We start from the raw sequence: 22,684 nt of genomic DNA on the forward strand, positions 1-22,684 counted from the left end.
TGGCGTCTTGACTGTTAGAAGCCAGTGTTTTGAGGCTCACTGCGGTCTCTCTTCATTACTCACCGTTACACTGGTGAATCAGAAGGCGAGATATGTCCTGGCTAGTCATCCACACATCTAGTGTAGACAGCATCACTCATTATAATGGTTCTACTTGCTTTTGTCCCGTCACTTCGCACCGCTCTCATAATTTGGCAGTGGGGGTTTCGATCACCCTGCAGAGGTTTCTTTAGCATAGCAATCTGCTGACTGTACACTATCCCTTAGCTTTGCTGCACAACCTGGAATAAAGAGTGTACTTCATTTCTATGGCAGCAGTTTTAGGTCACTGAAATGGTAGAGAGCGTTCCCAAAAGTGTTGTAAAATGATCTTACAGCATCTCTGTTGCACTATTCATCACTGTTCAAGTGTTAAATTGGGTAGTTAATCACTGTCTTCAAAACGGATGCAACCCTATGACATAGACTGTACCCCTTTATTCTTCCTGACTGTCCTGAATGGAGATTTATAAGGCAGTTTTATCCTCTGGATGCTTTTAAAGAGATTTGCAAAGGTCTTGGATGCATTTTATTAGTGGTGTTTGCTATGAACTCTGTTAAAATTGCTCATTTATATGTTTAGGGATTTGAAGAAAGCCCTACTCACTCTAATAATTAAACTTAGGCAAATAACTCATCCCACACTATTTGTGCTCAGATCATCTGGCTTATTGAAGAGAGGTGCGCTTTTAATTCTCTAAATATCTGTACGTATGATTTTTGACTGGCGGCCAAACAAAACCTTTGCATTGAAGGAGGGACCCAAGCCATATCTAGACACCAGAATGTCATAGAGACGTGGAGTTGGGCACTTTTGGGGCAGTAAGCAACCACTTAGCAACGTCCTAATAACCACCAAGCTGCAAAAACATGGATGGAAAGCTGCATCCAGTAAGCCTCAGCTCTTCTAGTGAGCTCTTGTTGATCACTGCAGCAGTGTTTTCCAGATGTCCCTGCAATAATAGACATTTAAGCCTGGGTAGCTGTTGTTTAATGGGTTGCTTATGTGTTTATTTTCCAGTTTAAACTTTACTGCTGAGCAGATGCTTTCAGTTGACTCTTGTATTGTCTCACTGTATTGTCGCCAGTAGGAATCCTTGTTGGTCAACTTTGGAAACGAGCTAGATAATGAGACAAAAGCTGTTTATTTCTAGGTAACGTGGTGTTTGGGGAGCCAATCACGGCCAGTTTGGGAACTGATGGGACTCATTATTGGAGCAAGAACTGGGCTAAGGCTGCTTCGTTTGTGACGTCACCACCCCTCAGTCCAGACCCAACCACTCCAGACTACCTGAACACCCTGTTGTCCAGGTAAGCACAAGTAAATCCTAAATATATGTTAAGATATTTTGGGAAATAGATCTGTCAGTTCATTCTTAACTGGTGGGTATGTTAATCTAAACCAATGGTGTCCAGTCCTGCTCCTGGAGGGTCACTGTTCTGCAGAGTTCAGCTTCAATTAAACACACCTGAACCAGATAATCAAGCTCTTACGAGGCATACTAGAAACTTCCAGGCTGGTTTGTCGAGGCAAGTTGGAGCTAAACGCTGCAGGGCAGTTTTTGGACACCCCTGATTTAAACTATTGACTAAAATTCATTGATTATGAAAGTCGATATGTTTGAAGTTTATTGTCAAATAATTCAATGTGATGGACTGGCCATCCATCCAAGGTGTTTCCCTGCCTATGGCCAGAGATGCTGGGCTAGGCAGGAATTTGTAGATTTAAATTTATAAGTCAATGAATAATGCACTCACTATTTGTTCAAAACTGCAGATTTTAGGAACAGTAATCCTCTAGCTCATGTGATGATACCACATTAGTTTTTATTTTTATCAAGTAGCACACGTTTTCATATATACCCTGTATATGTGAAAAGTTCAGATGCAAAAACCTCTAGTGCCATCTGAAATTTTCATTTTTATCAAGCTTGTTTATTTAAGTTCAGTGATTTCACTTAAATGGCAATTAATAGGAAATTTTCATTGCCATTTAAGTGAAATTACTGAACTTAAATATGCGAGCTTCATAAAAATGATCATTCTAGAAGAAAATTTCAGATGGCACTTAGAGGCTTTTGCATCTGAACTCTTCATATATATATATATATATATATATAGGCTCAATTTCATATGTACTTGACACTACTAATTACTGAATCTGAATTTGGTGATGCTCATACTGATTTTTACTTTAACTTGCTTTGAAGCCATTGCAAATTCATTTGACTTCCCTTGTAATAAAGAAAAAAGTAAGTAGACTTTAGCATACATTTAAAAAGGGTACTTATGAAAATAATATACTTTGAATTTAATTAAGTGAGATAAGAATGTAATGTTTTCGGACACTCAATTGCTAAACTAAATTATAGTTTAAATTTATATTAAATGCAATTAGTTAAGAATACTTAAGAATACTATTTTCGACCTACTTAAGTAGGACTTAACAACTATATGTAATTTCATAATTACTTTTATTGTCTTTGAAATATGGTTAAAGTTACTGCTGAATGTACTGATTTATGGCAAACTAAAATATATCTACATTTAAATTATATTAACTTTATATTTAATATCAAATAACACACTACAGGTAAAATTATAATCAAGTACTTTGTATGTGCTTTAGCATGTAAGTCAACTCATCAAAATAAGTGTACTTCTTTAAAGCATGACAAAAGATTAATAAAATGATGATTTAAAATGTAATTTAATGCAAAACATTTACAGTTTTTCTCGATTGCTTTAACACATTTGCCCACTCTGACATCACATTTTCAAAACAGTTAACACACAGGATAAAACTAAAGCTCAATGGTCAAAATGACTCATTTTGTTAGCAAAATGCTCTAACACTCACAAAACATTAAAAACATGCAACATAAGCAAATATTTCCATCTTTCACATTTAGTCCATTCGTTCTTGACGATTATGCCACAGGTTCTCATCAACATCGCATTGAATGTTTTCCCTTGCAATGCACCGAGGGAAATACCTCCCTGCATGACGTATCCATCCCTGGCAGTCCTCTGCACCTATTGCCAGGCAACCAGCATTCATTGCCTCCAGGAGGGGCATCTGCTCATATGGCCGATGATCACACACCTTCCACCGCCAAGCAGAGAAGAACTCCTCGATTGGGTTCAGAAAAGGCAAGCATGCAGGGAGGAATTGCATCATAATACGAGGCTGTGCTGCAAACCATTCCATTCACAAGACAAGAGTGGTGGAAAGCCACATTGTCCCAAATTATGACATACAGAGTCATGCCAGGCCTCAACAGCCCTCTCTCTTCAGGTGGAATCAGTATTTCTTTCAATGCGTCAAGAAATGCGATGAGGCGTTCTGTATTGTATGAGCCAATAGTTGGTATGTGGCAAAGGACCCCATCATTGGAGATGGCAGCACACATGGTGATATTGACACCCCTCTGACCTAGCACTGTGACAGTGGCCCTCTGCCCAATGATGTTTCTCCCGCGTCTCCTAAATTTACAGAGGTTGAAGTCGGCTTCATCCACAAAAAAGAATTTGAGATGTGCCCCTTCAGCTTCAAGCTCCATTATTCTCTAAGAAAAAGAGCAAATTCCGAATTTCATTTGAAACTTGAGCTCAATTTTGTCCTCTTGCTGCTGCAGCTCCTCCACCATGCATACAAACTCCTCTTCCTCGGGCCCCTCTGCCATGGCCTCTTACTCTCCTTCCGTGCCTATGGCCTCTTTGATCCATGCTTTCAAATAGCAACACAGAGGTGGCATCTTTTATAGATGGATGAGGACTGATTGCTGATTGAAGAGTTGTGCAAATGAGTTTCACACAGGTGCATAGAGATTTATAATTATGCAAGTACTTACTATCAGCTGTGAATAGATGTTTTCCTTTTGTTCAACACAGTGAATCTAATAGAGTTCGGGGTCTTTCAATGAGATCTGTAGTAACTGTTTTGACAAAGGGTGTGAAAAATGTTTGAAACAAATTAAAAAGTGTTAAAAAATTTGCAAGAGAAGACTTCTGCTGTGCTAATAATGTGATGATGAAGATCAAGCGGATCCCAGTTTCATTTAGTGTGTCTTAGCAAATGAGAAAAACTGTAATTTGACATTACAAAGCAAACTTTTTAAAGTGCACTTAAGTGTTTTAAGAAACAGTATACGCTCTTCAAGGGCACTTAAGTGGCCTTTCATGTCATTAATATTATTTTATCTTATTAAAAAGTAAAATTTGAAGTACACTGCAAGTGTGCGTTCAGTACAATTAAGTGCACTTACTTCTCACAGTGGTTGATATGAATTAAACATGTTGTTTTTGGCTGTTACATACACAGTATAGTCTAGTCACTGAAGTATTGTGATGTGTCTGTCTCTTGTTAGTGGTGATCTGTCGGTGACGGGTAGTGCTCACTGCACATTTACTGTGGCTCAGAAGGCCATAGGGAAAGATGACTTCACTCAGATTCCTGAAGGAGTGAATGGAGTAGAGGAGAGGATGTCAGTCATCTGGGACAAGGCTGTGGTGAGGAACACAGTGGATACAGTAGATTCAGTTAAAAATGATATCTGGATGTGCAGCATTCAAAGCCATTGTTAAATTCTGATATCTGTGACTGCACATCAGTTTAGTTTACCGAAAGGTGTTAATCCTCAGATCCAGAAAATATAACCTTCATCCTTCCCTCGCACTTTGTAACATATCTTTCCCTCGCGGGTCAAAATGACCCGAAGACCTAAAATGATACTTACATTTTTTTTATCCAGAAAGTTTATTTTATTATTTATTATATATATATTTTCAATTTTTTTATTACATTTTGGGGTTTAATTTTTCAAAATGTTAATTTTTTTTATTCAAGATTTTTTGTTATTTTCTTATTTTATTTACCTTTAAGTTACTAGATTTGATCAATAAAAAAAAAAGTAAAAAAAAAAGTAATTTAAGCACATTCCTCACATTCTTTCAACTTTAATTCAAAATAACTCACAATTTCATGCATAACCCTTTAGATTCAGCTCAAAATATCTTATATTGGGTGACTTTGCTGACCTCTTGTGGAAAAAATAATAATATAACATGATATTTCATGACTCTAGCCAATAGATGGCCTTATAGCTCTAAATAGAAGTCAGTTTCTCTTCAGTATGCATTCAGATACACATGTAGACATTATAAAATAATTTTTTGGTAAAGTTTTAGAATTTTATTTTGTTTGAATTTTGAGCATTTTTAGGTTTTCTGTATGTAGTGAAGCATTCCTCGCATTCCATTCATTCCTAAGGGGTCAAATTGACCCGCAAGTGAAGGATTTGTTACTTTATTAAATTTCAGCCACAAAACTCCTCAAATCCATTCAAATTTTTTTGTGTATTCGTGGATCAAGTGCGACAAAAGTCCTAGGGTCTTGGACCCATCTGATGAACACTAAATTTTTTTAATTTGTTAAAAAATGAGTTTCAGCTCAAAATGACCCGAGGGAAGGATGTATATCTACATATTTACTCAATTCACCCTAATGCGGCACTACTGTTAAACAAGCATTGCATTTCATTCTCAGTTGTGTTTGTCATTCCTCTGCTCAGGTCACTGGTAAAATGGATGAGAACATGTTTGTCGCTGTGACAAGCACCAATGCCGCCAAGATCCTGAACCTGTATCCACGCAAGGGCCGGATAGCCGTGGGCTCAGACAGCGATCTGGTTATCTGGGACACAGACGCCATCCGGACCATCACTGCTAAAACACATCATTCTGTAGGTGCCCTGTAGAAAAATCCAGTGAATGCACTATACACTCGCATTTCAAAGGGAAAGTCTAAACATAGAGAGAGAACTGAATTGGCTGGCTTTCACTGACATTCCAGTTCCTCTGAGCGGAAATACATGATTCTCACTAATCAAACTGTGTTAATACAGGAAGCCTGTATGCTTTCCCTCATAAATAAACCCGCTGGATAGAAACAAGCCACAAAAACAGAAGATATCTGACAATCAGACCTTCAGTTGAGCTTGGATTTCCTTTCGTTTCCTTATTAAGTCTCAGCAGACATTTATTAGGAGTTTATTGCTGCGGTAGGGGAGAGAGAATCGCAAGCATCACCTGTGATATTGTATATAGCCAGGTTTATGGATAGGAACCAAACATTAACTCACAGACATAAATATCTAGAATGCAGATTTCTTAAGTTTATTACTTTTCTAATCAATTACATATTACAATTTTATTTATCAGTTTACAAATTATTTTTTGCATGGTGCATAATAAAACATTAAAAAAGCCCACAGATTTATACTGAAGGGGCGTCTTGAGCCATATTTAGAAAACACAATAAACATAGACACTTTGAGTTAACAACCACATAGCAACACCCTGGTAACAACCCGATAAACCCTAGCATACTGTAGTACAGACAATCCACCACACACTTGTTCTTTGGATACTGTAAAAATTGAGTTATGAAAAAGAATTACACTCAGCATACTTTATTACACAAATAATATACCTAAGTCTGAAACTGAATGCTTTCAGACACTTAATAATGTTATTTAAAATTAATGAAAAATGTATTATAGTTTAAATGTGAAAAAAAAAGCTTTTCGAACTTAAGAGTACTTCTTTAGATGTAATTTCGTTATTACTTGTACTGTCTTTGAAATATATTTTATTGCACGGTTGTAAGGATGAAGTTGCAATTTATTACATTAAAATAGTTTAACTTTAAATGCAATATCAAATAGCACATTACAGTTAAATTACATGTGCTTTATTTGTTAGTCAGCACATCAAAATAAGTGTACTTCTTTGAAGTACAATAAAAGATTATTATTACCCAGTTATTGTAATTACTGTAATAAGTACATAGTATGTACATGGGGAACAGGACTGTAAAGTAAAGTGCTACCAAACTTTTAATTTGACATTATTAAAGTGTCATTTTCAAAGTGTATTTAAGTGTATTCACAAACGTACAGTAAGTGTACTCTCTTTAAGTACTCTTAAGTCACCTTTTATTTCATTAATATTATATTATCTGCAAGTACAGTTTTTTAAAATATAATATAAATATAAGATTTAAAGTACAGTATAAGTGCACATTCAATAAAATAAAGCACACTTGTATAACAAATGGAAAAGCTAATTTAAGCTGCTAGTGTTCAGTTCGAACACAGTGAACTCTAGACCACTGACACAGTTGTTGTGTGAGCAGAGATGAATATCAAAACCTGAGCAGCGTTATACATATTCTGTAGAGGAGTGGTTAGGCTCAAACCACAAACTATACATTCACAGAATACCACTGAGATTCAAAGGAAAAATCCTCGAATGCTATTTAAAAAGTATTGAATGATGCAATAAAGGGGCAATAAAGTATACCTTAACCTTATACGAGACATTAACCTCTAAGCTCTCTAAGGCTGTGCGTTTTTTCCCCGATTTATTTTCTGAAAAAAATAAATAAAAACGTTATCGGGCAAAATCAGCCATCTTGGACCCCTTTAGCCTGGGGTATTCTTTGTTTTTCCGTATGCCATTGTTATCAAGCGTTCTAGCCTTTCTGCGTATACTCCAGAAAGTGTGTATGTGCATGTACTCCAATCTAAACTTGTACTAATGTGTTTTTCGCGTCTGTTGTTTTTATACACCTTATGTAGCTCCGCCCCTTTTCAGCGCTGCGCTCGTTGTCTTTTGACTTCCGGTCTGTATTTTTACAGCGATTTTGCGTGTTTATTAATGAACGGCTCGTTTTAAAATCTTCCCGGTCGACTGACATTTGTTAAGTCATCTGCTTTAAACATTACAGTCCTCATGATAACTTTCGTTAACTTTACATTAAGTAAATCCACTTCAAAAGCTAATTACTCCTGGACAGCAGCGCCATAGAAATATACAGAGCGACCGCAAAACCGGAAGTTAAAAGACAATATTCTAAAGATGCCGGCGCCTTCGTTTCTCTGGCGCATAAGGTCTATAAAAAGAAGGTATTTTGGTATATTAGGTATATTATATATTTATATAGAAGGTATATTATTTTATTTACTATACAGAAGGTACGTTGGTACCTTCTGACCTCCTCGCATATCTGTTATGTTGTTTCCACACTCGCGAACTTCGCTAAGCACTATCCCTCTGGGGAATCCCTGCTGTCATTTTGAAGTGTGTTCAACTTCTTAAAGTGGGCGAGGGAAGTTTATTTGGACAGACACTCGACCTTTCGATTTTGACAGAGGGAGCGAGTCTACTCAGTATGTACACTTCAGGCAGATTCATAGACCACAGTGCAACACGATTGTGATGTCACAGGAGATCACGCTTAATTTACACCCACACAACTCCAGTGTATGATATTGGAGTTATTTTGACATTTAACAACATAATACCAAAGTCTATCTAAAGTCATTAATGATACTTGTAGCTACACTAAGCTGACCTTTCTTTTTTTTTTACACAGCTATAGTTTTTTGTATTGTTAGAATTTTTGTTGGTGTAATTTTTAATATTTTCTCCAACAGCTCAAGCATACATACAAGTTTATAGAATGGTGTGTAAACAAATTCATAAGGGAAAAAAACTGTAAATAATAAATCAGATCCATTATGGATTCCAAGTGATCAAGAGCTTAGTGCGTCCCATTTAAACACATTTCAAGGGTTCAGCCAGTAGTGCAACATAAGCAATGACGTGCATCCGAGTGAACAAGGGCATAAAAAATGAACTTAAACTCAGCCCAGGTCTTCTGTTGATGTCATTGCTATTTTCTATCCTCTTCTTTGAGTAGTTGTTAAATGAAACAGTCCAACCAGGCTTGCGCATAATTTTACTAATTCCTGCAGATTTTGTGCTAACACCCAAAGTGCGCACATAAAGCCGCCTCTCAGATAGGGCTGCCAACTTTCTGAAATGGAAATAAGGAACAGTGGGCCGGGGGTAAGGCCCACTGTTCAGGTGGTAAAGGTAAAGTAAGGCCTAATCAATATACAAGACTGAACCACATAGATGTGAAATATAAAGGCTATCATGATCATTTTGCCAACAATGAACCATGGATTTGTTTAGTTTATAATACGTTTTATTTTTAACTTAAACAAATACAACATATAACATTCAAAACTCATCGGCTTAGACTGCATTTGAAGAAAAATAAACACAACAGTTTTCTCTAGCCTTGTGCGAACTTATTCAATAGAATTAGACTTCTAGAATGTTCTTTCCAGTGCAAAAAAATAATATTTTTAATTTAATTAGACAACATTTTAAGGAAGTAGTGTAGTGCAAATATCTTTATACAATTATACTTCCATTATAGTTAACTTTCTTTCCAGTGCAAAACAATAATACATAAAAAAAAACAGCTAATAAAGAAAATATAAAATATTGCACTCAAATACTGCATTCAAGCAACACAACACCTGTATGTATATTTTTGTGCTCTTTTCTTTTTCGCCGGCTGCTCGGAGGTAGTCATTTTTACATTTCCCGCTGTTGTCACTTGTCGTCATCGTTGCTACGATACGTGACTCACAATGACTGAAACGACCAATTAAAAGGGCATTCTCTGATGATGTTCCAAGATGTTAAAAACGCTACGCTGATCATAGACAAACGGAGAGAAATTAATATCTACCGCACCGTCGGGTTTTTTTTCTTATCATAGCCTACAAATGTCTTCGTTCATAGTCTAGAAGCTATAATGTGTCTGTCATGGATTTGCACTGAATTGATTCTCAAAAATACGGAACAAAGTGCGTTCCGTATCAGTTCAATACGGAACAAGACTTTTATGTGTCAAATACGGGACGATTCCGTATTATACGGAACGGTTGGCAACCCTACTCTCAGAACTAGTTTGAAATCTTTTTCGCTGCTTATTGCGCGTAAACAGTCAAATACACGCAAAATAATGTCAAAATGCCAGTCTTGACGAGTATTCACGTAAACAATCAGTCATGTTTAAGTGTAAACATTTGAGAAAGAAAACGCATGTGTAATGGCTCCGTGCGTCAGGTCTTAAAGTGACAGCAGCCTAATAAACCTGCTGCCAATTTATGAGATAATATTAAAAATATCTAAATGCCAGTTTTTCCTCATGGTATTGATGTCAAAATTGTGGCCAGTGAAAATGTTGAGTGGCTAGTAACTTTGGAAAACTACTAGCCACAGTAACTGGTGAGCAAAAAAGTGAATGTCACGCCCTGTGTGGAGCTAAACTCTACAGGAGCTGAACTTGACACCACTGCTGGAAGCGAACAGTCCTGTTGATGGAATTTGCTGGACAGCTGAAGCATACTTTCATCTTTAGTGTGACGTCGTTCATCGACGGTCAAGTAATTACCATCGCAAAAAATCTTAGCCGCTTCTACACTATACAAAATTTCCTGCAGTTGTGAGACCTTTCCAACCTCTTTCACCGAGCCATGACACTCTCCAGACGCTCAGCCAAAACATTACCAACATCAGCACAAGAGCATACAACTACTGACTGAAGAGCCACAATCAGATTTTAGATCCGGGTGTGATGAGAACGGGAATTTCCTGAGCAGGAATTACAAGAGCTATATATGTAGATCGTTTGAAAAGCAGCAGTGCTCAGGGGGAAAGATTCAGCACAACTGCAAAATGACTTCACATTTTCATTTCCTTTCAGCCTCTGGAGACCATTACATATCCAAACAGCATTGGCTGCCATTGCTCTCAACAGTGGACAAAATGGCTGATGTTTATTGATTGTTTATCCCGTGGCTCTGGTTTCCATGCTCTGCGAGGACACCTAAAACATGACTTCATCACCTGCCCGAAAGTCTTGCGTTTGTGTTATTCCACATAAGATGAAGCCCATGCCAGCATTCTTGGCAGAAGTTGCGTGCGTGTCATTTCCTGCTTTTGCATACAAAGAATGGACGATTGCCAAATGCAAAGACCTTGGATCATGGCAGGACATCACAGCGTTTACAGTGTCCACTGAAGAACAAGAAATCAGAAAATAGGGGGAGTAGGAAACTAGAAAGAAGTGATAATAGAAGTAACAAAAAACACGAGTGTGAGAAAGAGGCGAGGAAAAAGAGAAGGATGTTTTTTGTTATTCCTGTATCCAGCTGTTTGGGGAATGAGAAAGAGAGTGAATGAAGGACAGGAGGCCAGAGTCGCACACTGGATCTTACTCTCCAACACATGATCTTCATTAGTGTGGAATATCTCAGAGTTTCTGTGTGCCGAAGCTCAAACTCAAAACGGCTGTTGGTGTCACTGTGTATGTGCGAGAGCCTGTTGTAAAGCACAGCTGCTAAATGTCACGCTGAACCTTCCATTCATCGAAGAATCCTGAAAAAAAAACATGTATCACAGTTTCCATAAAGTATTAAGCAGCACTGCTTTTTTCAACATTGATGTTAATAAATGTTTCTTGAGCAGCAAATCATCATATTAGAGTGATTTCTGAAGGATCATGTGACACTGAAGACTGGAGTAATGATGCTGAAAATTCAGCTTTAATCACGGGAATAAATTACAGTTTCAAATATATCCAAATGGAAACCAGTTCTTTTAATTTGTAATAATATTTCATAATATTACTGATTTTACCGTATTTTCGATCAAATAAATGTAGCAGAGGAGACTTCTTTCAAAAACAAACGTTTGAATGGTAAATACTGTAGACTGTTAATCTGTTGATTATTTCTTCAATTCAGTTAATCCTATAGACCTTATGTAGCTCCGCCCCTTTTCAGCGCCGCGCTCGTTGTCTTTTGACTTCTGGTCTGTATTTTCACAGCGATTCTGCGTGTTTATTAACGAACGGCTCGTTTTAAAATCTTCCCGGTCGACTGACATTTGTTAAAGCTACACTGTGTAATTTTTTAAGTTGATTCTTTGCAAAAAACACTTTGTTCTTTCAAAATGATATGTGCTCATTAATGTGTAATTACTTCTACCAACTAATCAAGTATTCTCGTAAGTGTAGAATCTGCCTTTTAGAATACATATGAGCGAGTCGCTCGACTGGCGGCAGCCATGTTGCGCCTCCATCTTGAAAATACATTAGCCAAAGAGGGACATACCTGGAAATTCAAGCTTCACTTTCGTGTTTTTACACTCCGTGACGAATGCGAGGGGGAGATTACTCGCGACTGCCAGCAGATTTGAAATAATACGGCCACCGTAGGAGTTAAAACGCCCTCGGAAGGGGAGGGGCTAGAAAGTAATATTCAGTTGGTAGTCATAAACAATTTCACCACTAGATGGGAGAAAATCCTACACAGTGTAGCTTTAAGTCATCTGCTTTAAACATTACAGTCCTCATGATAACTTTCGTTAACTTTACATGAAGTAAATCCACTTCAAAAGCTAATTACTCCTGGACAGCAGCGCCATAGAAATATACAGAGCGACCGCAAAAACGGAAGTTTAAAGACAATATTCTAAAGATGGCGGCGCCCTCGTTTCTCTGGCGCATAAGGTCTATAAAAGGTCTATACATTCCATTATGAAACAAAAAACGGCCATCCGGACAGCAACAAAGTGTTGGCCCACATGGTATGCGTTGAATCCACATGTACCAGATGTGGCCCGGATCTGGGCCGACACTGTTACCGTCTGGGCCTGGTACATGTGTACCATGTAATGTACGTCCGTGGTCATTTTTGTTCCACGAGTGTTGTTTAATGCGTGATGTTCTTGTTTTCTTCTAGGCGGCGGAGTATAATGTGTTGGAGGGCATGGAGCTGAGAGGTGCGCCCCTGCTGGTCATCTGCCAGGGGAAGATCGTTCTGGAGGACGGGAACCTGCACGCGACCTCTGGCACCGGACGCTTTATTCCCTGCACCCCGTTTCCTGACTTCGCTTACAAACGTGTCAAAGCCAGGAAACAGGTAGAGCTCATGCTGAGAAGAGCACAGGTCCTGATGGGTCTGAACACATGCGTGACAGGAGTTCATCTGTATTTTCATTTTATTCCCCTTTTTCTACTACACAATTTTTTTTGCAGTTTATGATCATTTCCTATAGGAAAGGCAAACCTAGTTGTTAATGTCTTTTCGTGGTTTTAAAAATTGGGGAATGTGATTTTTGCCCTGTAAAGAGTTGAAACTGTTAGTTTAACACTCCACCATCATGACAAAAGCAGACAGAAGGAAGCTGAAGGTTTAGAAAGAGGTCATATGAAAGTGATCACATGGTACAAAATGAAAATGCAACACTTAAAGGGATAGTTAACCCAAACATTTTAATTATGGGTTACAATTTATTTGAATGGTCCACTTTAGATGTTCTACTAACTATATCTCATTAGAGTATTGGTAGACTGTTAAATAGGGTTCGGGTTTGTAGAATAAGTTGACATGTAGTTGCAAAGTTACTTATAGTCAGCAGAATGTCTGAAGTGGACCATTCAAATAAAGTGTAACCAAATTCTGTCATCTTTCACTCACCCATAAGACTTTGGTTAATCTTCAAAATACAATATATAAACAAGATATTTTTTTATTTCTGTCCATTCAACCAAAACCTTTAAGCTTGTAAAAGTAATCAATATAAATTGAGTGGTTTGATTCAAGTAAACAAATAAATGGTTTAAATCAACACACATAGAGCTCATCAAATATGGTAAATTGATGCTGAGGCTTGCTTGATGCATGAAAACCAATGAGGTTTATTTTAGCCTGATCATTTAATAAATTTATAATAAATATCTTCATTTCTGTTTCAAAGATTTTCAAAGAAAGGTTTGGAATGAAACGAGGGTGAGTTAATGATTCATTTTAATTCATGAATTTTCATTTTGGGTGGACTGTCCCTTTAATGAAAACTTGCTTTGGAAATCTTGAAAATATATTTACATTTTTGGACTCTTTACTCCAGTTTTAAGCCAGCAAATCTCAAAAATATCTTGCTTACATTGTAGAAATAGGGCAACATGATTAACCTTCTCAACAATCTGTCAGCAAAATCTGGAATCAATTTCCAAGAGAACATGAAATGTACAATTTACGTGAACACGCAGTTCCCCAAAACGGCCCACATGAGGATAGATGCATCTATGGAATGTAATTGCCAACACCCAAACTGTCTCTCTCTCTCTCTCTCTCTCTCTCTCTCTCTTTCTCTATAAACGGTATGCTACACAATCCTGTGTAAAGCTGAAGTGTTTTTTGTCTGTGTGTTGTACAGATGGCCACACTGAAGGCGGTCCCCAGGGGCATGTATGACGGCCCCGTGTCTGAGTTTACAGCCATTTCGAGGGGAGGAACACCGTCTGCCTCCACCCGTTCCTCACCCACCAAAGCCCCATTAAGGAACCTCCATCAGTCTGGCTTCACGCTATCCGGTAACCCTGGGAAATTATGTCTCGTATTCATACAACAGTGCAGACGCAAACATCAAATTGGCATAATTATTGAATTATAGTGGGATAAAACAGACGCAGAACCCAGCGTTAATCCATAAAAAGTCTAAATATGTGATGCGATCTGGGAAAACCCGTCGGATGTCGCGCTGGGCCGTTTTCAGTAAATTCCAAAATAGTTTGAATGTCAGTTTTTTTGGCAAATTTTTTTTCCCATTAAATTATTATTCTATAACATCTTTTCTCTTGTTTAGTGCAGAAAAAGAGCGATTTATTAGCCTGGCTCCACCCTCCTGTGTACTTCCGCTCAATTTTATTTCCCTTCAGTACTACGTCTGGGATTGTGGTGTATTCTTTGGTTTTCTCCGGCCAAATTTTTGGCGGCCCAATCAGCGAACAGAGGGAGTGGCTGCAAGATGACGTTGATGTCGTGCGTTAGTTTGAGTTGTAGGGTTACGTCACGACCAAAGGTTAGCGATTGGTTATGGCAGATCCAGAGTGACTCTGGGCAGATCCAATAGTTTTAAACTTCAACAGAATACCCGCCTACAAGGAAGTTAACGCTTGTCAATGGAGAGAGGCCAGACTCTCTGTACAAATGAAATGTACGAGAGTCTGGTAGAACCAGGCTAGCGATTTATAGTGTCAAGCTGAAAATACTCTCTTTCTCTAATGCATTCTATGCGACCATTTTCTCTAACGCCCGGCAGAGGTGAAAAAAAAACAATCGCTGTATATCCCATACACCTGTCCGTCTCTTAACACTACAAAGATAGTTCACCTTTAAAATAAACCACATAACATGTACAGTGAATGTGTATAGTGCGCATTTCGCGCCAATCCTGTTTAAACTATAACGTCACGCAGTTTTATAACAATCGCGAGATGGACAAGAAGCGTCCCGACGGTGACAGTTAATTAAACCTGTTTTTCTCAAAATTCCATTCCAGAAAATCATAGCGATCGGCCAACTTCAGATAAACATAACTTTTGCTACCAACAAGCTATGATAAAAATAAAAACAGATTTGGAAAGGGCTGTAATAGGTAAAATTCTGTAATAGGTAAAATTTCACCATGTGCTGGGTTTTTCCGGATCGCATCACATATATGCAATGATATGTGCTAGTTAAGGAGTCAGTGACTTATATATACATTTATTAAACAATACACAAAATATAAACTCTGAGAAAGAAAGTCAGAATTGTGAGATAAAGGGCCCTATTTTAACGATCTAAGCGCATGGTCTAAAGCGCAGGGTGCAAGTGCAGTTAGGGCATGTCCGAATCCACTTCTGCTAGTTTAACGAAGGGACAAATGGTCGGTGCTCCCGGCGCATGGTCTAAAAGGGTTGTCCCTATTCTCTTAATGAGTAACAGGGGTGTTTTGGGATTTACGTGCGTTAAACCAGTCAGAGTCTCATCTCCCATTCCCTTTAAAAGCCAGTTGAGCTTGCGCCATGGCAGATTCGCTATTTACATGACGGAATTTGATAGTGGAAAGACCGAACGCGTCTCCAGAGCGCAGACGGATCTGCTCGTACGTGAGGTTAAAGTGCGCAAGTAGACCATCTACGGGACAAGCCGGATTCCACCATATCTTTATGTACACAATAATAATCTTTTACATTGTAATGCTTTTATTTTTTATATTTGGCATGACTACTGCACGTCCCTGTGTGTGTTATAAGCAGAGTGTATGCGCGTTGTAGACCCACCTAGGCGCACATTACTAATGCTCTCTTTAAATAACAAAAAAAAACATTGCACCATTGACTTTAGACCAGGTTTCAGTTGGTCAGTGGCTCAGTCTGTTTCGGTTCATCAAAATAGCAACGCACCAACAATGCGCCTGAACACACCTGGTTTTCAGACCAGCACACTCATGGGCGCACAAATGGGCGCAAATGCATTTGCTATTTAAACAATGTGTCACATGACGTGAAAATGATAGCTGCGTCGGGCTGAAACTAGCAAAAAACACTTACGTTGCGCTTGGCGCTGCATTGCGCCGGGTGTAAGATAGGGCCCAAAAAGTCACAATTACCTTTTTTTTTATTCAGTGGCAGAAACAAGCTTCCATAAATAACATTCCCTATTGATTTAAAAATAAATTAAAAAAATTATATAGTTTAAAAAATATTTTAAACTAAATTGTATTAAACTTTTTTTGTGAATTATTGTGGGTTTTATCCAGAACATATCATGCAATTTAAAAAGACATCACAATAAACTTTAAGGTCTTTTTAGAGTTCTCTCTAATTTTAGTAAGTACTCTAAAGAAACGTTTTTAGTTTTATCTTAAGTAACAATTCTACTCTTATATTATAGCTAATTTAGCTTTTGTTTATGGTGAAATTAAATTGTAAAAAGCCCTAAAAAAATTATATTGTCCTACATTTTAGTAACATTTTGGCTTATGTCTGTTTTGGCTTATAAAGAAAATATATTGATTAAGTATGGTCAGAATTTAAGATTTGAATCAAACCATAAATATAATTTGAGAACAACTTTCTTTTTTTTTTGTTGGTCCAATGTTTTTTGTGTGTGTGTGTGTGTGTGTGTGTGTGTGTGTGTGTGTGTGTGTGTATTTAAAATGTGTATTTTTGTGTAAAGGAGGTCCACCGAAACTAAGATACTTAACAGAATCGTCAGTTTCCTAGTTAAAATCCATTACATTTATAAGCATATCAATTCCAGATTTAGCGTATGGCACATAAAAAAAGTCCATTGTCCAAGCATCGCTCACACAGAAGGCACTTTAAATTCAAACCAAATTCACATGAACAACTTGAACACAAGCGACATCAGTGTGGGGAACTTTTCCGCCCTCAGATTTCACCCACGACCGCACCTTTACTGTGATCAGACCCGAGTCTTAGTAAAGACCCGTGACCTCATGTAACCCTCTCTCTGTGTGTCCTGTCATAGGTCCTGAAGAAGCCCCTGTCAGACCCGCGGGAAGACGTATCGTTGTGCCCCCTGGTGGCCGCTCCAACATCACCTCTCTTAGTTAAACATAGAGCATGTAAGAGGGACCACCAGGATAAAATCAACCATGTAGAAGTAAGGTGATTAGTCAGCAAATGAAACAAAAGAAACGTAAAACACTGACCTCATGCCTTACCCTTCATGATTTACTCCTGCTGAGCGACTGAAGATCAGTAGTCCACCTCTGAAGAAAGCAAAGCCCGTTCAAATATTAGGGCATTTAGTGTAGCGTTTTGTTCGTTTAGATGTGTTTAGATAAACTGACCTAGAAGACATTAGAATTACAGTGAAACCGACTTTGTTTGGATGGTTTGCAATGTTTAAAAAAGGAAGTAGAATTAAAACTTTAGAATTTCCAGCAGGCGTTTGCGTTCAGTAGAGGAAGGACTACTGTCATGTATTTCATAGGGCTTTATCTGTATTCCCTCGTAAGCTTTTTTTTCTTTTTTTCGCGTATATCAGCTGTGATTATGCTAGTTAATGTTACTTTGTAAATGAAGTTGAAGTGTTAAGGTCGCAGTTTTTTTTTAAGTATTATAAAGTTGAATGAATGTTAAGGAAAAACATGCAATGATATACTGGTGTAGAATATTACTAAACATTTGCATTTGCTCAAACACCAGTTCACATACTGTACTGCTTTTTTTTATCCGTTACCCGTCATATGAAGGAGTAGTTGAACTTCAATCCGACACATTGAATCTCAGTAAAGGAAAATAAAGGTGAACTAGATTTCATGTAAAATGAGTGATGAAAACCCTGCAGGGGAAAGATATTCACCTTTTGCATTTCAGTTTTGTTGTTCAGGCGATTATAATTACAGCTCAAATGTCAATTATTGAAAAACGATGAACAGGTGCTACAATGTCTTTTGGAATAAGTTTTTAAAATCTAAATCTGTCATGTCACTTTGGTAGAGGTCTAGTTGAGGAATGAGTTACATGTCCCAAATAACAATGGCATAAAGTGATTTGCTGATTGATGTGGAATATGTTGTTTATTATATTTATGTAGGTTTGATTGTATTTCACCCCCGTTTTTTTAACAGCTGGGTCAAAAATGAAGGAGAAAAAAAAGCAGGTCAAAGTGAATGTGTGATGTGCAAAATTTGTTCCTCAATAAACAGAAGTTACAACTGACTGCCTGTATATGATTTATCACACTGAGGGCATATTTATCACCTTACAGTTCAAGGAAATAAAAACTAGTCTAAAACATACACACAAACATAAACATATAATGAAACATTTACAACACTATGCTTATCGTGTGAGGAAATTAAATTTAGTTTTTTATTAACAATTACATGGAAAATATGACACTGTACAGATGCGAATGAGGGAAAATTCATCATTTTCTTTGGGACAGAGGGGTTTAAAAATAGCTTCAGACCAAGAGTGAAACAGCTGATTATGATGTGACAATATCGTTTGATTTAATTGTTCTCACTGGATTAAGTGGTAAGACATAAATGGTTCTATTCTGTTTGCTATCAAATTCTCAAACACAGTTAACAGTGTATTTCAAACTGAAGGGTTGATTTGCAAATCTCCATACAAACTCAGTCCACAAGTCCACATTTTAATTTACATAATCAGTGGAAACAGCATAAAACATAGCCCCTGACCAATAAAACCTTCTTAATTAGATTATAATAATAACAAAGCGAAACAAAAAACTAATTTCTAAAATTAAACTGGAAGCAATAATATTTCTTGTAATTATTGTCATTGTTGTTCCACATTGTGGTTAGTTTGTCTGTTAGGTTTAATATTCACCTGGCCACTAGATGGCGATTTTTATTCATCTTGAGAAACTGGGAGATACCAGACGAGTAATATTTTGTATGTTTCCACCAAACTTAAAGCTGCAGTCCATAACTTTTTGGGGTTAAAAAATATCTAAAATAAATGTTTGAGCAAATACATCACCAGCCAGTGTTCAACACTCTCTGCTTGCCGTAGCTCCATTCAGAACGGTAAGCTTGTAATAATGTTTTTAACTCCAGTGGTACTGGTGGATTTCCGTGGGAAATTCGAGCATGTGTTTGCATCATTACGTCACATCTCTACACATAAAGAAGAGTCTCGGCTAATCGGCCATGAGTGTGAGGATGTTGGAGATTCATAGCTTTTTCTCACAGCACTTGATATAATTAAACTTATCAATTTGATGGTGGATCCAGAAAGATTCAAATGACAATCACCGCAGTGACGACTGGAGATTCACCCGCTGTAAAATGCAAAAGACTTCGGAGAAAAAAAGAGACTGCAACCGGTCCATGGGAAAACAAGGATAAATATCGGAAGGTAAAAATTTTATTATATTCCAGTTTTAAATATGCATCTGGTTACAGATATGTGTGTTTGTATTTCAAAGAGAACCAGTTCTAAGGAACATTAATTTGTTGGTATGACAATTAGAAATTAGACTGCACAGAACTACAGGTAGCCCTAATACACTATTAATATCTATTAAGTAGCCCTAATACACATTAAATGTAGTCACGCAATGCTGATGTTGTTAACATTAACAATTTGAGAACAAAGTATAATTTGCACGGTTTGATTAGATTTAATCAGCGCGATTTACTGCAATGCTTTTTCCCCTTAGTTGGTCAGAACAAAAGTGGATGTCAAACTTCCAAAAAGCAGAATCTGTGATTGCGAATGCCAGTATCCACACCGGCGGCGACTGACAGCCGCACATTCTCCTCAAAACAATGGATTCATCCGAGTCACAACCCACATAAAGTTGATAATTCTGCGAATAACTGCAATTGCAGATTTCGAACAGAGATGGCGACAAAGAGGAAAAACTACGGACTGCAGCTTTAAACAGAACATTTTCATTTAAGTTTTTTTTTTTTTTTTTTTTTTCAACAGTGCGGGGGATTTTTTTATGTTACAAATCTAAAACTTGTTTTATAAATGAGCCAGAAACAACCATGTGTGAATATTCCTAGGCTATGCAAACCTTACTCAGACTTGTCAGATGATGCTATTAAATTGTTTTATTATCTGTTTATCTGTTCAGTGTTGTCAATATCTTATTCAGCAGCACAATGGGATCCAGCAATGAATTTCCAAAAAAGCTTTAGATCCAGAAAGGCAAAAAAGTATTCTCAGTGGCATAAATGACAGTATTTTGCAGCTCTGTAAGATTCACATTTACATGGATGGAATTAATCACATAATGAGGTGAAATAAATATCTTTCGCATTCTGTTCTCTGCATTTGTACGTTAAGAAGAGCTTTATAAATCATGGCGAATGGCTCGAGTCTGATCACTCGCTGAATCAGACAGCAGTAAATCTTAATGTGCCTCCAAACGCTTAGGGGAAATCCATTAAACTAGTAAGGCACACATTTTCACGGCCAGGTGCAGAGAACATCATCATTCAGTTATTTTTTTGAAAATGGTATTTTGTTGTATTCAGTTTTATGTCAGTCAGTCACTGTAAACTATCATACGCCGTCAGTTTTTGAGTGAATGCAGAGCATGAGGGGCACTATAGCTTGATGAATCCATTCTGGAACCCATGATATTCCATGGATTTTCTCATGCATTTTCTGGGGTTTTTCCATGGAAACTGCAGTGGGGCGTCTGCTCTGCCATGAGCTTGGAGTGAAATAAGAAAGCTGTGGCGTGTCCCTCCGGCCAAATGTTAACTTGATAAACAATGCTGTACGTTGTTGTTCTGTCCGTCTTGAATGGCTTTGTTTGTCTCTTCTGCATTGAGGTTGTTTGTCTCAGTGTCTGCTTTGGTTTTCCGCAACCTCCAAAACAAAGAAAGGATAACAAATCCATGACTCGATAAAGTTTCACACAGTGTTAAAACTGAAAATATGCAGTTATATATATATATATACATTTATTTTTTTATTATTATTTAATTGTCAACATTTGTCCTTTTCATATAGTTTAACTTGATGTACTAAGATAACTAATAAAATGATTAAAAATTAATAAAAGAAATAAGAACCAAGAACACAAATCACTAAAACTTACAAATACAAACATAAAAACGTCTCGGTTACGTATGTTACCCTCGATCCCATGTCGGACTGACCCAACGAATCAGGAATCTCGCGAGAGACCAATCTACTTAGAGTGTGACTGCAGTGCGGATTATAAATGGCCAGCAGTTGCATCACATATCAGGTTCTCGCTGAGGAGCCGAGCCGGTGAACTGGTGAACTGGCCACCCAGCGGTGCTACAGCAACTGTTGCAACGGAACGTGGCGTCTCTATTCCCTCCTTCAGGGAACGAGGGTTACATAAGTAACCAAGATGTTCCCTTTCAGTCAGTCACGTTCAACGCCATGTCAGACTGTCCGATGAATCGGGAATCCCTACCAAAGCGCCACAGATGCTGCCCCTTCCAGTGCCCTGCGTAAGGTCGCAGAGGTCGATCACTGCTGTTCAGCATGACCCACTCAGTGAGACTATTGGATAACACTTGGAAAGCGTGCCCTTTCCACTGAAAAAGAACGGCTGCAGAAGCCAAATCCTGCCCGCAGGGAGGTAAATGTGGAACTACACACATGGACTAACCCACTAGGGCTGTACTACATATGGAATGTCTCTGGGTTGGCTTCGAGCTAGTTAGGAAGGAGACTACACCTGGCAGAGACAACAGAGCGGAATCTGTTAAGGAAAAGACACGCTTCCAATTAGGAGCTATACCATGGAAGAATACACATATGCAATCCCCTCTGGGACACTACATATGGGCACCTAGCCTAGCACCGGTTCTCATGGATACAACAGAGGTGTCGCCCAGCCCGCAGCTCTACAGATATCTGTCAGCAAGCGCCTCGTGCCAGCGCCCAGGAGGATACAACACTTCTAGTAGAGTGAGCTCTCAACCCGAGCGGGCAAGGCACACCTTGGGCTTGGTACGCCAAGGCGATGGCATCCACTATCCTGTGGGCCATCCTCTGCTTGGAAACGGCCTTTCCCTTCTGCTGGCCTCAGTAACAGACAAAAAGCTAGTATGAGGTCCTAAAGCTCTGTGTTTGATCCATGGACAAGCCCAAATCGTGAACAGGATTAAGCAAAGCTAGGGCTGGGTCTGCCTCCTCCAGGGGCAGCACTTGCATGTTCACCACCTGGTCCCTGAAGGAAGTGGTGGGAACTTTGGGCACATATCCGGGCCGAGGTCTCAGGATCACTTGAGAGTCAGCTGACCCGAATTCCAGGCGTAATGCCTTCATCGACAGAACTTTCAATTCAGCAGACTACATCCAGAAACACACGAGTGGAATGACATCTTTAAAAAGACGCAGTGTCACACCCGTGTAAGCTCTTCTAGGGAAATTAGCTCT

General features: G+C 38.2%; 2 protein-coding genes across 4 annotated transcripts in view; one reads left to right on the forward strand and one right to left on the reverse strand.

Moving 5' to 3' along the window:
* Nucleotides 1–18,493, forward strand: part of dpysl3 (dihydropyrimidinase like 3) — a 50,433-nt gene extending 31,940 nt beyond the window's left edge. The window contains exons 9-14 of the mRNA XM_084137641.1: nt 1,194–1,350; nt 4,410–4,551; nt 5,613–5,783; nt 12,714–12,893; nt 14,191–14,347; nt 17,295–18,493. Coding sequence (XP_083993767.1) covers nt 1,194–1,350; nt 4,410–4,551; nt 5,613–5,783; nt 12,714–12,893; nt 14,191–14,347; nt 17,295–17,380 — 893 coding nt within the window. The 3' untranslated portion in view covers nt 17,381–18,493. The remainder of the gene's footprint in view (nt 1–1,193; nt 1,351–4,409; nt 4,552–5,612; nt 5,784–12,713; nt 12,894–14,190; nt 14,348–17,294) is intronic.
* A 1,740-nt stretch (nt 18,494–20,233) lies between these two features.
* The window catches only part of stk32a (serine/threonine kinase 32A), an 82,742-nt gene continuing 80,291 nt past the window's right edge, over nt 20,234–22,684 (reverse strand). The window contains exon 13 of one of the 3 annotated variants that reach the window (XM_084137646.1): nt 20,234–21,133. In XM_084137646.1, coding sequence (XP_083993772.1) covers nt 21,022–21,133 — 112 coding nt within the window. In that variant the 3' untranslated portion in view covers nt 20,234–21,021. The remainder of the gene's footprint in view (nt 21,134–22,684) is intronic. The other 2 variants (XM_084137648.1, XM_084137647.1) reach the window with 2 other exon arrangements.

The sequence above is a fragment of the Abramis brama genome (genome assembly GCF_963993115.1).
Source record: "Abramis brama genome assembly, chromosome: 15".
Classification (NCBI taxonomy): domain Eukaryota; kingdom Metazoa; phylum Chordata; class Actinopteri; order Cypriniformes; family Leuciscidae; genus Abramis; species Abramis brama.